Consider the following 16,709-nt stretch of genomic DNA (forward strand, 5'->3'; position numbering starts at 1 on the left):
ACTTTTGGGCCCGGCATGGTAGCATAGCGGCTAAAGTCTTCACCTTGCACACACAGGGATCCCATATGGGGGCCAATTCTAATCCTGGCAGCCCCGAAAAAAGAAAAAGAAAAAAGCAATAGCTTTGAAATTCCTACTAAGGCTTGTTTTTTTTTTTTCATCTAATTTTTTTTTTCCATTTATTTTATAATGCAGTTCCATAGGCTCAGGGATTCACCTCACCCCCGCCAGTTCCCCTACTCCCCACTGATATCCCCTATGTTATTACAATAGTAAGGCTTATTTCTTATTAAAGATATCTAATAATAGAATGTAAGAACCTTTAATCTTTTCCCTGGATTCTAAACTAGACAGAAGTGCTGTGAATATGATAGTTTATTTCAAGAAGTCTTGAAAGGTTACAGCCTGGGCTATTCCGGGTGCTATTCTAATCCAGATAAATGACACAAAGGGAACTTAGAGAAGTCTGGAGTATTCTAGGCCTATTTTCATTGGTTCAGTTTTCATGGGTGAAAGAGAGTTTATTTTCTAAAAGGACATGCCTCATCAAGTATTGGGACTCCTTGAGTTAGGTGTGTATTTCAGCTCACAGAGTTAAGTTTTGAACAATAATTCTAAATGGCATATATTTGGGTTTTGTTAAGAACCAGAACAATTTAAGTGACCCATTGCTAATACTGTATACTTGTTATCCGAAGAGCTTTAGGATTAAGACAAATTTAGTTTAGACTTAAGGCAACGGGTTTCTCTCAGTACTTTTAAACTCCAAAGCCCCCTTTGCATGACATGAGTATTATCTAATTTCTATTTATTTAAGGTGCTTTCCTTTTCAATGAAGTGCTGGTTAATCTTTAGAAATAAGAAATTGAAGGTCTAACAGTAACTGAATTTATGAATTTAACAAACCATATGAGTTATAGGATTTCTATGACAACAAATACATTTTGTGAATAAACAGAACCAATTATCTAGGTCATTTTTAAAATTCAACATCACTTAAAAATTTTTTTTTTTCCTTAGACAAGTAGCAGGGTAACTTCACCAACTGCTTAAAAATAGGCTACAGAAAACAGAGATTTGTACTTCAAGCTCAGTATATTGAACATTCTGTACTGAACAGCCTGTCACATTGTGGCTGGGAGGGAAAATTTTTTCAATAATATCAAGAGCAGTTCCCCTTAGCCTTTCTTCCATCCCAACACGTGCCATCCTACCAGACACAGTAGTAGAAGTCATATGTGGATGTTTTATGAAGGTGTCTTAAGAAAAACTAGATTTAAACTTTGCTTGTGACCTAGGTCAAGGATATGTCTCTTGTATTAGACTGCAGGCTATTTGTTCTCCAGTTTAAAGATTGTAAAGGTGACTGGTGTTCTCCCGCAAGGCGGCCAAGACGCTGGAGAGTGGCTTTTGTTTGATTTTGGCAATCTCTTTCACTGTATTCAGTGCCAGGCCTGGGTGGGAAAACTTACAAATGCTTTTGGGAATCTTGTGCGGGAGAAAATAGGGAGCATCAGTTTCCACAACAATTCTGTTCAGTGGGATTTTTCTCACAGCTTCTCGGATCACCCATGCAGAGTCGTAGGTGATGACAGCTGTGAAGCCCACATACATGTTGGTGAAGTGCTTCAGGTGGGGCTCAATGACTGAGTAGTGGCCAGTGAAGCAATGCCTATGGATCTTGTAATCGCGGGGCACATATTTTTTCATGATAGCCAGCAGATCATCATCAGCACTTCGGCAGTGAATCACCAATGGCATATTTAGAGACACAGCTAGCTGAAGCTGTCTCTGAAATACTGTGTGCTGCTCTGAGACAGACGAGGTACACTTGTGGGAGTAATCCAAGCCCATCTCTCCAAATGCTTTGGCCTTGGGGTGTCGTAAGGCTTGCAAAATATCTCTTTCTTGATTTGTATTGTAGTAGCGGGCAAAATGAGGGTGACAGCCAAAGGCCCCCCAAACCAGATCGTCTTCCAATAGCTCTTTCCAAAGGCCATCTCTTAGGGTGTGAGGATCACAGAAATCAGTGACGCAGCCTTGAAATTCATTAGGGAAGGTGCGGCTATACATTTGTCTGAACTTACTAAAGGTCCCTTTGAAAGACAACTTGGAGTAGAGCATGTCCAAATGACAATGGGTGTCAATGAAACCCAACTCATTCTCTAGGGATGGCTGCAGGGGCTTCTCTGGTTGGAAGCTGAATGCCTGCCTTTCACCAGGATGTGAAAAGGTCTCCTCTGGATCTACTCTATTCTCCTTTGCTTTCATATTTCCGAACACATCAAATGAATGTAAATTCTGATTTCTGTTTTCCTGTGCCACATTTGGATATCTGCTATTGTAGTCAAAGGTGTAAATACCTGCGAACTTCCCCTTGCTCCACCCAGCCCGGTAGGTGTTGTTGCTGCTGCAGCTGCTGGTGATGGGAGAGCGAGAGAACCTGCTATTGCCAGTGCCACGGCTGGGGGAGTCGTTCCAAGTACTACTGCACCTATCCTGGCGATTGTTTAAGGCAGGCTGTGAGAGTGACATCCTGGAGAATTTCTTAAAGGAGGAGAGCTCTTCCTCATCAGAATATGTACCTGATGGAGAGGGGTACCCAGACACCACCTCTTTTACAGCTTTTTGCTTTACTGAATCCGAATCACTGTCATCCCCAAATCGCAGGGGTTTAGAGCATTTCCCAGAAACAGCGTCCTTTCGTGTAGCCAGCTCCCTGGGTTTTTCATGCCTTTCTGTAATCACTGAGTTTTTCTCACTGAAGCCACTAGTCGGTAGGGCTGGTCTTTTGCCTCTCTGAGGAACAGAGGCGACCTGCTTGGCTGATCTTTCTTTGCCGCCTGGACATTCATATTTTCTGGTTGGTTTTACACTAGGGGCAATCGCACCCATTTCTTGTGGCTCTGGATTTTCCGGGATGCCATGGAGAGCCTTTTTATAATGCACGGAAGAACTTGACTTTTTATGTTTGTCCCTGCTTTTCAGAAAAATGGTTGGGGCACCAGTATTATTTTGTTCCTCAGCTGCAAATTCAGAGTTCATGGAGTTATCTGAACTATGTGCTAAGTTATCTTTTAGGTTGTTGAAGTCATTTGGGGAAGCCATTTCTTTTACAAATAGGCTGAATAGGCTGAAAAAAAAAAAAAAACAAGCTGGCAGAGCGCACAGGGAATCACGGGAAGGAAAAGAACCCGAAATGCCCCCAAGCGGGCAGCCATGGGAGGTGGCCCTACGCTCACCTCAGACTGAGGAATGGGAGGAAGGAAGGAGATTCCGTGGAGAAATCAACCCAGGGAGAACCTCAGTGTGCCACCCCAAATGAGCACTTTGCGGTGCCTGGTCCCTTACGAAGCCCACCACCAAGCTAGCTCTGGGGCAGCTGTGCACCGGAAGGGCTCTTACCTGACTGCCGCGCTTGTGGTACCTGATGCTCTCTCAGAAGTGCGCAGCGCCTCACACCGTGTTACCGAGCACAACGCGGGCCGAGGCCGCACCGGGCTCCACAGACCGCGACACGGGCCGAGGCCTCACCGGGCTCCACAGACCGCGACGCGGGCCGAGGCCGCACCGGGCTCCACAGACCGCGACGCCGGCCGAGGCCTCACTGGGCTCCACAGACCGCGACACGGGCTGAGGCCTCACCGGGCTCCACAGACCGCGACGCGGGCCGAGGCCTCACTGGGCCCCACAGACCGCGACACGGGCTGAGGCCTCACCGGGCTCCACAGACCGCGACGCGGGCCGAGGCCTCACTGGGCCCCACAGACCGCGACACGGGCTGAGGCCTCACCGGGCTCCACAGACCGCGACGCGGGCCCAGGCCCGGAGCCGCTCTGCGGCTCGCGCCGCGGAGGGCCCACGCGTACTCTTTTTCTTCTTTCAGCTATTAGTTTTCTATCTGATGTTTTTTTTTCTAGCTATTAATTTTTCATAGAATCAAAAGTCTACAATTACAAAATGCTTTGAGAAAGCCACAACAATCTCGGAATCACTGGAAAGCTCGGTACGGTGTCCGAGCCCTCCGTGTGCTTCCGGGATCGCCACAGCTATGCTGCCGCCAGTCACGCCTTTTATACTCCACACACCGCGCACGCCACGCACACCTCGCACGCCACGCACACCTCGCACACGTGACGCCCGCACTACGTACTTGGGAGGGGGGCTACTCTCTGTTAAGGCACTTCCCGATATCAAAATGCTTCCGGTTTGACACAGCTCGTTTGTTCATTTTCAAACCCTTGAGGTGACTACGAGATGCTTTGGGGATAACATGTCTGTTACCTGTGGGGTGAACTACTAGGCTAGGGCCCTGATCCTCAAAGTCGATCTAAAAGCCACAGAAGGGCCCAACACTGTTGGATTGAGGCAGCCCATCCAGACTTCATTGCCGGGTTTCCCCACCTACCAAGCCGGAAACCTCTGCTCCCCGAAGAGCATGTCTCCACCCTTATACCTTCCCCACCATCATGCCAACACCTCCAAGCTAGCCAATCGCATCCACTTCCGTCCTTTATTCTCAGCTGCTACTGCCTTTCTTCCTCTAGTCGCCCCGATTCGAACTGCTGCTGTTTGTGCTGCCGTGTTCATTGTTATTTGTTCCTCCTCTACCGCAGTCATTACCTATTTTTTTTCTTTCAGAGAGCATAGTTCTCTTTTAAAATGCAGTTTATAGCCTTCAAAGAACAGTTACAACTGCGGTATATAACCCTTTTCATTCCCGTGCTACTTTTGCTTAACGCTATCACATGTCTTCTGCATTTTCCTTACTGCTGCAAGCATTGCTGTGTATGATAAGTAGCTTTCTTATTGCCGCGAAGTTTTTCAAAGACATTGTTCTAGTGCCTTCGCCAAAGCCTTTCGTTCTCTTCAATTCTACTGTTCCGTCTAGGGTTTTTCTTTGCTAGTATTTAGTTTAAATGGTTCCTCAGAGTGTACTACAACATTGCCCCAAAACAATTACGCGGATTTACAATCTCACCCGTGATGAATGGTCCATTTAACGGGAGAAACATGTAAACAAACCTGATGCCTCACTGCAGTTTTCTTTATCTGATCATTTCTAAATTTAAGCATTTTCCTTTTATTTTTATAGCTCATGAATTTTGTTTCTGCATTTTTCTCATTTCTCTTTTTAAGATATGTTAAAAATTAGAGATAGTAGCAAATGCGTGTCATATTTATTAAATTGTTAGTATATTGTTTATATTTTAGTATATTGAATTTGTTGTTTGTAGTCAAAACATTGTTCTTTCATAATTTTTCTTTTTTCGTTAAACGATAATGTTATTCTCTTCAGCTTTTCATACACTTACTTTTTTTTGAGACTGAAAAGGGTTGATTTATTATAAACTGATAATCCATCTGGTATTTATTTTGGGTTATAGTTTATTTTTGGTGGGCATATACACAGCTATTTTTCCAGTGCTGTACTTTTTGCTTTTGTTATGTAATTTTTTAAAAAGCTTATTTATATGAAATGGACAAATTTCACATGTGCTGCAATACACATTTAGGAGCTTAATGATCTGTCCCACTCCACCCATCCTCCCTCCCTAACGTGTTTTCCCCTTCATTACCCTTAAGCTGTGTAATTACTTTTAATTGGTAGACTTGTTTATTTTATCAGGTGGATTTAGAGTTTTTTTTAGGCAATTACAAAACACTGATGAAATACTCACATGTGGAGCCAATGTTGTGTCACAGTTGATTAAGTCACTCCTATTGCCCACCATGCTGGCATCTTGTAGCAGTGTGCTGATTGGAGTCCTGGCTACTCCACTTCTGTCCAGAAGTATTGATAAACCTGGAAATGTGGCTGAGGATGGCCCAAGTACTTGAACCTCTGCCTTTCATGTGGCAGACCTAGCTGTTGTGGTCCATTTGGAAGGGTGAGTCAGGGGATGCAAGATTTGTCTCTCTCTTGCTCTCTCTGTAGCTCTGCCTTCCAAATGTAGATTTTTAAAAAAAATCCATATGAAATGTAATTTTGGTCTGCTTATTTAGAATATATTTCACCTGTGCTGTTAATCTACTCCTGTATCCTCTAAGAATTATTTTCAGATTTTTATCTGAGTCATAAAGATTTAAGATTTTAAGTATATTGTAATTTTTTATTCAATTGTGAACAGACTTTTATCTGCACTATATTATCATTTATAAAAAAAGATTTATTTGCTTATTTGAAAGGCAGAGTTAGAGAGATAGAGATGAAGGAGAAGAGAGAGAGAGGAAGAGAGATGCATGAATTCCATTCACTGGTTCTCTTTCCTGATGAACTCAGTAGCTTTGGCTGGTCCATGTCTCAACCAGCAGCCTGGAACTCCATGAGGGTCTTCCCTGTGAGTGCATGGGCTCAAGCACTTGGGCTGCTTTCCACTGCTTTCCCAAATGGATTAGCTGGGAGTTGCACTGGAAGTGGAGCAGCTGGGTTGCAAATTGGAGTTTATATGGTAATAATAACAATATGGAAATAATAACAATCCCTGATATGGGATGCTGGTGTCACAAGCAGTGGTTCAGCATGCTGCATTGTCACCTCAGCATCACCACACTATATTTTCTAGCTACCTCTTTCTAATACAAAACAATATTTTTGATTTAGTTGTGGGTATATCGAAATCTATTTTTAATTTATTTTTCGACCAAGGCCTGTGTTGTTATATTCCCATAATGACAGCCTTGATTTGTTTCTTGATCATATTTTCATATTTTTATATGGTTTAGAACTTCTAAAAATGATCCTAAATAGTGTTACTGGCAGCAGCAGTTATTGTTCTGTTTCTGATCATGTTAGATACATAATTAATCAAACATAATGCTGGATAGTTAGGCTGCTTTTTTTTTTTTTTAAGATTTAATTGTTTTTCTTGGAAAGTCAGAGAGAAGGGGAGACAGAGTGAAAGATCTGCCATCTGCTGGTTCTTTCCCCAAGTGGCCACAGTGGCTGAAACTGAACCAGTCCGAAGCCAGGAGCCAGGAGCTTCAGCTGGGATATGAACTGGCACCCATATGGGATCCCGGCACATGTCGGCAAAAACTTTAGCCACTAGGTTACTGCACTGGTCCCCCACTGGCTGTTGGTTTTAAAGCAGATGCTTTGTAATCTTGTTAAGAAATTATCTTTGGATTTCTTTTTAATTATTATTTTTAAATTAGAGAGAGGGATGTGGTGGGAGGGGAGGAACAATGTACCCTTACTTTATAGACCTGTGAGAACCCTACCTCTGCCACCTGTCTAAGCCAGACTCAAAGTCAGTGAGAGCCATGGATTTATCCCTCTGGCATAAAGTGTCAGTGGCGTGCAGGGCACTGCAGCCTCCACTTGATTTATTAAGATGGTGCTTCCTCCCTGCTGGTTGCCAAACTCCTTGGTGAGTGGAGAGGAAGAAAGCAGTGTGCCTACGCTTCACGGGGTTAGGGGTATAGCCTGCCTGCTGCCAGACCTTCCTACCAGAGTCAAAGTCAGTGAGGACTGTGGGTTTCTCCAGACAATATAGCCATTGAAGTATGGCCTGCAGCAGGTTCCTCTCCCCTCACTCTGAGCATCTCCATCAGCCACTGAGTACAGATGTTGCGAGTGCTGTTCTGCTAGTTGCTTTATGGTTGTACAGTCCCTGTTGCTTCATAGAATCACTGTGTCTGTAGATCTTCCACTACGAAAGTCTTTTTCAACTATCCCGTGGCAATGAGGTTTTTTCTTGTCCTTCTAATATCTTCCTATGGTCAGAATCAGTGCATCTTTCCCCTATTCAGCCATCTTGGCTCTTTCCTTGAATCATTTTAATTTTTTAAATTTGTTTTTGAGCCTGACATGGTAGCCTAGCAACTTAAGTCCTTGCCTTGAATGCACCAGGATCCTATATGGGCACTGGTTCTAATCCTGGCGGCCCCGCTTCCCATCCAACTCTGTGCTTGTGGCCTAGAAAAGAAGTAGAGGACGGCCCAAAGCCTTGGGACCTTGCATTCATGTGGGAGACCCCGCAGAAGCTTCTGGCTGTGTATCAGCTCAGCTTCGACCATTACAGCCGCTTGGGGACTGAATCAGCAGATGGAAGATATCCCTCTGTCTCTCCTCCTCTCTGTATGTCTGACTTTTAAAAATAAATAAATAAATACAATTCTATATTTTAAAAAAGATTTATATTTTATTGAAAATCAATCACAGAGAGAGACTAAAAAAGAGAAATCTTCCTTCTGGTTTATTCCCTCGATGGTGGCAATGGTTGGGGCTGGGCCAGGTTGAAACCAAGAGCCAGGAGCTCCATCTGAGTCTGGGTGGCAGAGGCCCACATATTTGGACCATCCTCTATTGCCTGCCCCAGCCATTAACGGGAAGCTGAATCAGAACTAGAATAGCCAGGACATGAAACAGCACCTGTATGGGATGCTGGCATGGCAGGTGGCAGCTTTAGCTGCTTGTTGGCCCCTCAAATTTGCTTTTTTTGTTCACTGATGCTAAATGTTGGCTAATTTCAGAATTACCTGGGAAAAATGTGGGGAGGGGGAAGTACCATCTTTTCCTTACCCATCTCATGGCTCGTGGCCAAGAACTCATAACAAAAGGCAGATACCATACCAAGAGGAAAGTATACAAATGAAAGTTTCTAGAAATGAAGACTCCAACAGAAATATGATTGGGAAAAAAGGGAGGGGGTATGGCATAATGATAATAAGTTAGAGGGAATTTAGCAAGACCTGTTTGTCCTAATTCCATGTCTCTGTGTAACATTCTTTCTGTCTGGGTATAGGACAGGGCAGGTGTCTCATGAAGGTCTCCGGGAAAGAGAGGAGGTCCAAGGGAACGTTTGGCTGTATATTGGGAGTGATACTCTTGGCTTTAAATTTTTATTATATAGTATGTTTTGTAGTGTTAAATTTTATTTTGGCTATATATTAGGAGTGACAGTATTTGTTTATAAATACATTATACATTATACATCTTTAGTTTTTGTGGTTAGTGACTACAACTTGTATGATATCTGTTTAGTATGAGTTTTGTGAATTAACATGGTAAGTCTTTAAATATATCAGCATGGTGTATATACAAGCTATGATTAATCTGTAACGCATTTAGTATAACACTGTTTCTTTGATTGTAAAACTTCATAATGAAGAGAGACACCCATGATTTAATAACAGTTCTTTTCAGGAAAAATGAACAACATCATTTTGCATATTAATATTTTTGTTGTTTATTAACTAATCTGTAAGGGCTTGCATTTATCCTTATCAATATATTCCTATCCACAATCTAAGTGTGGACTTTTTCACAAAATACAGCCTAAACATTTTAAACTTAGATTGTGATAAGAGGTCAAGCCACATTGAACATTACTGGCTTTGTACCTTTCTTAACAGCTTCTCTAGAAATTCAGCTGTGAATTTTTGACACTTAGATGTTTGATTTCTGAGTAATAGTCTTTATGAGTCATACATTGGTCTCACCAGCCTCCCATCTTCAAAAATTGTATGATTTGTTCTGAGAAATTAGGCTTTTGCCTTATGATTTGTACATAATTAAATTTTTGTGTCAGTGGTGTACAGGCAATCATTTTAAAAAACGTTTTAGGAGAAAATTAGGAATCCAAATTAATGTTAAAATCCAGCTGTTTGGAGCGGTGCAACTCAAAGGAAATAACTGAATTGGCATGAAAATAGAGTTAACTCCTTCCCTGCAAAGCTGAATCTGCACCATATGTCATGTTATAATTGCTTGCCAATCAAAATTTACTCCTGACTGCTTTGAGTTTCTTTTGGCTTTAAGTGTAAGATCCTAAATTCAGAAATATTAACCTTTAACATTTTTTTCTTTATAGCGAAAAAATTCCTGTACCCATTATTTAAAGCTAATTGGTTTCAGATTTTATATCCTTTAGTCTAGGATCAAGACTCTCAATGCCTTTACTATCAGGCAGGTAAGCTTGTGTAGTAAATGCTGTAGGAACTGGGGAGACCTGTGGGGAACTGAAGATCACAACCCTACCAAGTACATTTATATTGTTTTCAAAAAAAAAAAATGCAGCCTGTTACATTCTCTAGGACCTTATTTATCTAGTCTCTGCTTGTCTTATAACGATCACAAAATCTTGTACCATAATTGCATTTCTATAAATTTTCATTTGTAACAGTTCTTACTTTAGATTCATTTTTTTTCTAGATTTTCTGATACATCAAGTTTCATTGCAGAGATTTATCTTTGTAAGATCACTTCTATTCTATTTGATGTCTCTTCTCTCACATTCTATTTTGCTATATGACTTTCTCTTTTTTCCTTCTCTGTCTTTCTATCTAACATGCCTTATATCTTTCATGCTGGAATTGAGCCCTGTGATCTCATGGGACCAGAACATGAAATAGTTTATCATTCTTGTAGACATATAAAAGCCCATTCTGAAATCCTTTTTTTGTTTTTCTTTTTCTACTTAGTATGTTTTCTTTTTTAATGGTTCATTTAATTGATAAGTACTTAATGATTTCATATAAGGCTGCCTCAATAAGTTTGTGGCAAATGGAGGTAAAATAAATTTATTTTGGTGTAAAGTATTTTGAGTTTTATCCTAATAAACTGATTCAGAAACTTAAAAATATGTTTGTTTGGAAGGCAGATGGTGGGGAGAGGTTGGGAACTTCCATTCCACTGGTTTCCTCTCCAGTGTTGCCAATAGCCTGGTCTGGCACAGGCCAAAGCCAAGAGCCAGGATTTCAGTTCAGCTCTCCTGTATGTATGGCGGCCTTCCAGGGTTTGCATTAGCAGGAAGCTGGAGTCAGGACCCAGATCTGGGTATGAAACCCAGATATTCTGATATGACATGTGGGTATCTTAACTGGTGTCTTAAATCCATGGGCTAAATGCTGATCCTTCCAAGAAATTTTCAAAGTTCCTTTGTATGTGACAGTTGTTATCAACTAACCTATGCCATTTGAACCATCTATGAATTTCTACCAGTAGCATTCAACACAGTAAGAGTAGATGACAGCTATAAATATTCTCTCCATATTTTCTTCTGATTATAAAGAGAAAATGGAAGATCTCAGATTGTATACTTCTTAGAGTAAAAGCTCAGTGAAGTTCCAGCTCTCTGTCCTTTTAAGCATGCCAACATCTTTATCTCTACTTAAAAAAAAAAAGATATGTAATTAACATAAAACCCACCATTTTAAGGAATCTAATGTAATTCAAAATCTTTTAATTTTTTTTTAAAGATTTGTTTGTTTTTATTACAAAGTCAGATATACAGAGAGGAGGAGAGACAGAGAGGAACATCTTCCATCCAATGATTCACTCCTCAAGTGACCACAATGACCAGAGTTGTGTCAATCTGAAGCCAGGAGCCAGGAGCTCTTATAGGTCTTCCACGTGGGTGCAGGGTCCCAAGGCTTTGGGCCATCTTGGACTGCTTTCCCAGGCTACAAGCAGGGAGCTGGATGGAAAGGTGAGCTGCTGGGATTAGAATTGGCCCCCATATGGGATCCTGGCGCATTCAAGGTGAAGACTTTAGTTGCTATCCTACCATGCCAGGCCCTTAAATTTTCTTAAATCAAATTTTTATCTGAAAGACAGAGTAGGAAGGGAGGGAGCTAGGGAGGGAGAAAGAAAGAAAGAGAGAGAGAGAGAGAAGTGACAGTGATATCTTCTTTCTACTGGTTGAAGTGCTTGAGAACCTCCCTCCTGTGTGGAAGACCGAAGTGAAATTCCTGAATCCTGGGTTCAGCCTGGCCCAGGGTTGGCTGTTGTGGCAATTTGGAACATGAACCAGCAAATGAAAAATTCTCCCTGTCTCTCTCATCTCTTCCCTTCGAACAAATAAGTAAACTTTTAAATACAATGCAAGAAAGTAAAACCTTAGCAGAATTGAGAGGGAAGGGGAATATTTTAATGGGTGTCTCAGTGAGCCTGTGTCCCCAGGTCAAATTTGAAATGGTAGCCCAAATCTACTCTTCCCACAGTTGCCTTCAGTTACAATGTCTCTTCATTTTGTCAGCGGAGTGATTGACTGCATTGATTGAAGATAAACTTCTATAACATGGTACATAAGTATAAAGTAATTATAACTATTCTTCATTTGAGGAGGCAGGTTGTCATCTGCTTCAACGTGGGAGAAAAAATGTGCTGTGTCTTACTCTGAGAGGAAGAATTTCCCAAAATGATGAAGGAATTTTCAATGACTTTTTTTTTTTACTCTCTTGTGATTTTTTTTTTTAACCAGAACTTTTTTAGAACTCACCTGTCTTACCCAATTTTATAGTCCCCCTCCACATACATGAAGTGTAGCCTGAGCCAGAGTCTTACATTGAGCTTTGCTCTTCATGGTCCTTGAAGATGTGTGGGCAGGGTCTCCATGCACTGAAAGAATTTCAGCTCTGCCTGTTTTAATTGCATCAATTTAAGCTATTAGGAGGACCAAGAGTCAGGATAATTTTATCCCCAAACCAAAGTAGTTTGTGTTATTTTTAATGGAAAAAATGAAAAAATTTACATTCTTTATATGAGAAAGAATATTTTCTCTATAACACATGCATTTACAATCCCACTATGAAAATCCTGAGACAGACTCTGATTCTGTTTATGGTACAGCTGAATGATGGATTTATTGCCTGAATATCATTTCCTTGTTCTAACCAGATGGTGATGAAAGTATAAGATAATCTTTATGTACTGTAACCTTAATTGTATATTCATTCTCTTAGTGCTTTCCCGCAACTCCTTGCTTTAACAAAAAATATACACAGAAGAGCTGTATTGATTTTAAGTTTGCTGAATTCCTGTTTCATTTCTTAGTTCCTAATTATGATTTTTAACAGGTATTATGTTTTGATGCCTACTGGGAAAATGAAGTGGTTGATAGAAGCCATGAAAAGTACATAATAAGATACTTTAAAATCTACTTCTACCCTGAAGATGACACAATCCAAGTCAATGAACCAAAAGTGAAAAATAGTGGAATGCTTCAAGGTATTTATTTAAATCAGAATTATGGTTATTTCGCATTGAACTCTTGCTTTTATATATCCTTTCTAGCTTCATAAAAGACCAGTGCTACTGCTCAGGTATCCGATTTATTGTCAGTGCTGTTAGCATGCAGTTACTGGTGGTGACTTATCTTCTTGTTATCCCTCCTCCTCTCAGCCTTGGCAATTGCTCTCACTCCTGTGTGGCATACTATGTCTTTTCGGGTACTGCTGTCGTATGGGGATACCGAAAAAGTTTGTGGTGGGTATGGGCATTTAGTTTTATGGTTATGACATCCATATCAGAGTGCCTGGGTTTGATTCCTGACTCTGACTCCTGATTCTAGCTGGTTGCTGATCTAGACCCTGTAAGGCAGTGATAAGGGTCCCAAAAGTTGGGTTTCTGTTTGCCCACAACTGGAGACATAAACTGATTTTTCAGTTCCTGGCTCCAGCCCAGGACCACCCATTGTGGACATTTGGTGAGTGAACTAGCAGATAGGAGATTTTTGTTTCTGTCTATCCATCTGTCTGTTTCTCTGCCTGTCACAATTTAAAAATTTGTTGAACAATAGAATTAAAAAATAAGTTTATTTTGGTACCCAAAGTTTTTTTTGAAGAATTTCATAGTCTTTCCATAATATACATTTTCATGGGCTTTTTGAAGACCCCTTGTTATGCATCTATTTCAGAATTTTTGGTACCAAGTTGAATATGTTTTAACTTCCTTTTCCGTGAAGTTTTTGAAGTATGCTTGTGTAAGTAAACTCTTAGGTGTGTATACATTTCAAAGAAACACGTGTTTGCTTGAAATCTTTGGTCTCTTTGCTGTTTCCACATTAGTTCTTTTGCAACACTGTTAGGAGAGAAAACTATTTTCCACTGCTGCATCTAGTTGGTGTCTGCTCCTCTTTTTTTCATTTACTAAGACTGGTTTCCACTACCACGTCCTCACACATGCTGGCAACAGACGCGGGTAAGCCTCAGTAGAGGCTCCTTGTTCTTTCACACTGTAGATCCCAGTCACCTTCCCCCATCTTCCACTTTAGCCCCAGATAAAAGTTAACTGTGATGTACTACAGAAAAGTGAATGCAAAGCTGTTACTTAATAGAGTATGGCAGAGATCAAGGGAGCTGGCCCTGTTTCTTCTGCTTGTGTTGTGGGTCCTTCCTTCTGGGCAATGCTGAATTCTGGATGCCTTCAGGAGACAGCAACAATGGTGGAGAAAAGACTGAAATTTTGTCATGTTCAAGACAGGATAATGAAAAGGGATATTTGTACCATAAAGACTCAAGTATGCCTGATAAATATTGGCAGGGGCTTAAGGGGACTAGTTAGAGCCAGAGGGTGCCTTTGTTTTCTGTATCCATAAGATGGGACTTAAGAATCAGAATGCAGATCAGTTGGAAGATGAAATTTTCTCACAGAGAGCTAGCAGGAATTGTAGTAGGTGGCTTTGGATAGGATTGCAGAAAGGAATTGATCTTGTATGTGAGTAGAAGAGAAACAGATTTTTTAGATGGATGACCCTGGGAGAATGTAAAGCATTGTTTTTCACTGACAGTTTGGTACAGATATAGTAGGGGAATGGAGCAATTGTTGTAAATGACCCTTCAAAGTCCTTTATTCTATGAGCATCCATAATTTAAAAAAAAATTAGATGGTGTTTACATAATCAGAGAGGGAAAGATCTAGGGTTAGGGAGAAATGGGTGTGATCATTGTTTCTAAGCTTTCTGTTTCTTCTTCCCATTTCTGGAGGAGGGAGGAGATAGGGGGATAGGCCATATCTGGCCTTCCCACCATCCCAGTACCCGAGGATGGGGAAGGGCCACCCAGTATCAACCCAGGGTCACAGTGGTACATGCTTCAAAAATTCTGTTCAGGTGGGAGCATCCATAATTCTTGGGTGTACTGTTGATGTCTTTTAGAGTACTGAACTTCTAGTATCTCAGGCTAAATTCTTTCTCTGACTATATCCTTCATTCACTTTACTGTCTTCATTTACTCATACCTACCATAACTGTTCTTGATTCTTCTAGCAAAATATAACCTGGATCTGTCCATGTCGTTTTTTATTACCATCTCGACCCAAGCCACCCTCATCTCTTGAGTAGAGGAATGAAATAGCTACTTAATGTTGTATCCTGCTTAGGTTCCTGCTCCTCCTATAATTTGTTCTCTGTGCAATGGCCAATGTTACATAGGATGTTATTTTGATGTGATCGTGGTCTCTAAGAAGCATATATGCAGACTTTCCCAGAGGCCACAGAACAGAAGGCTCATGGACTAAATTAAAATGCATGAAGTCATATCATACATTAAAATAATGTGAAATACAAGGAGAGATACAAAGCAAAATAGTTGTGGTAGGTTTATACTCTTTGGACCTATTTCAGAGGGGGTGGAAAGACCAAACTGCCTCAATCCTGAGGTAGGCAATGATGCTGTCTCTTTTTGCTTTACCAGCCTTACCTACTAATATTGTGATTTGGAGACCAGAATGGAAATTCAAGCAAGGAGAACCACAGACAGAAGGGGCCTCCAGATAAAGGCATGCAATTGGTGTATCACAAATGCCGGGACAAGTACCCCTGGCCACACTTGTAGCTTGCCAACAAGCCTGCTGAATAGTCATGGGCTTTGTGTTTCTTGCACAGAGGACACATGGGACCAGAATGGGTGTCACCAATGAATGAGTGGCCAAATGAAGGCTTCATGAATATCGACTATTCATGAATATTTAGTGCCTCTTGTATATTTAGTGTATCATGAATATTTAGGTCCCAGGTGCTTCATGTATATTTAATACATACTGAAAATTAGTTATCTGTTGGTTTTCCCATCCATTTCTTTCTGTTAAACATACATATACCCTGCCTACTACCTTCTTACAATTAACACATCTTATTAATTCTATATATGTTGAATAAACTTTTTCTTACTAACTGCTTATCTAGGCCAAATGCCTCCATGTGGATATACCACAATGAATTCAAGGGGGAAGAAACAGGAATTTGAGGACCAGTGACATTTGAGAATGAGGTTGTCATGCAACCTTATTCAGTGTGCAAAGGACTTCCTGTAGTGCTCATGAAATTGAGATTTTTCTTTACAGTGTGGCTTTATTGTGTCTGGTACTTGAAATCATGAATTGGCAGCCAGTCAGCATTGCCAAAATGTATTTGCTGAATGCATGCTTTGTGCCAGGCACTTTGCTGCATTTGGGAGAAATGGGCAAAGGTGTAAGATCCACTATACTCCTGTCTCATGGAGCTTTAATGCCAACAGATTAGGTAAAAAAGGACAAAGTGCCTAGTCCACAAGTTTTGTAGTTGTTCAGGCTAGAAATGTTGAGTGTCCAAACCAGAACAATCATGGTGGTAAAAGAAAATAGAGGAAATGTTTGATAGCTACTTGGTTGGTAGAATTAATAGGCTTCTGCAAGAAATTAAACATACTGAAACAGAGGAGTGTCTAATGATAAAATGTTAACATTATCTCATTTAATTCTCCAACAATAATGTAAAATAGGTTCTGTCATTGTTAGGTTTTACAGGAAAGGATATAGGATTGGGAAGGTAATTTGCTTCATTTTCATACTCTAGTCAATTGCTTCAGAAATCTGTGGTTGAGAGGATGCTGTCTTATAGTGCCCAGGAGCAATGCAAAAGAAGCAGGATGTGGATTTACAAATATGAAGCCTTTTCAGGGGTTTTGGAACATCTGTATGGGAATATTTACCAGGCAGGTGGCAT

At 40.9% G+C, this 16,709-nt stretch overlaps 1 protein-coding gene across 1 annotated transcript in view; it reads left to right on the plus strand.

Moving 5' to 3' along the window:
• Nucleotides 1-16,709, plus strand: part of EFHC2 (EF-hand domain containing 2) — a 155,525-nt gene that overhangs the window by 37,977 nt on the left and 100,839 nt on the right. The window contains exon 6 of the mRNA XM_041002940.1: nt 12,805-12,955. Within this exon, the coding sequence (XP_040858874.1) occupies nt 12,805-12,955 (151 nt within the window). The remainder of the gene's footprint in view (nt 1-12,804; nt 12,956-16,709) is intronic.

The sequence above is a fragment of the Ochotona curzoniae genome, unplaced genomic scaffold, assembly GCF_017591425.1.
Source record: "Ochotona curzoniae isolate NIBS_2020 unplaced genomic scaffold, NIBS_Ocur_1.0 contig_1274, whole genome shotgun sequence".
NCBI lineage: Eukaryota > Metazoa > Chordata > Mammalia > Lagomorpha > Ochotonidae > Ochotona > Ochotona curzoniae.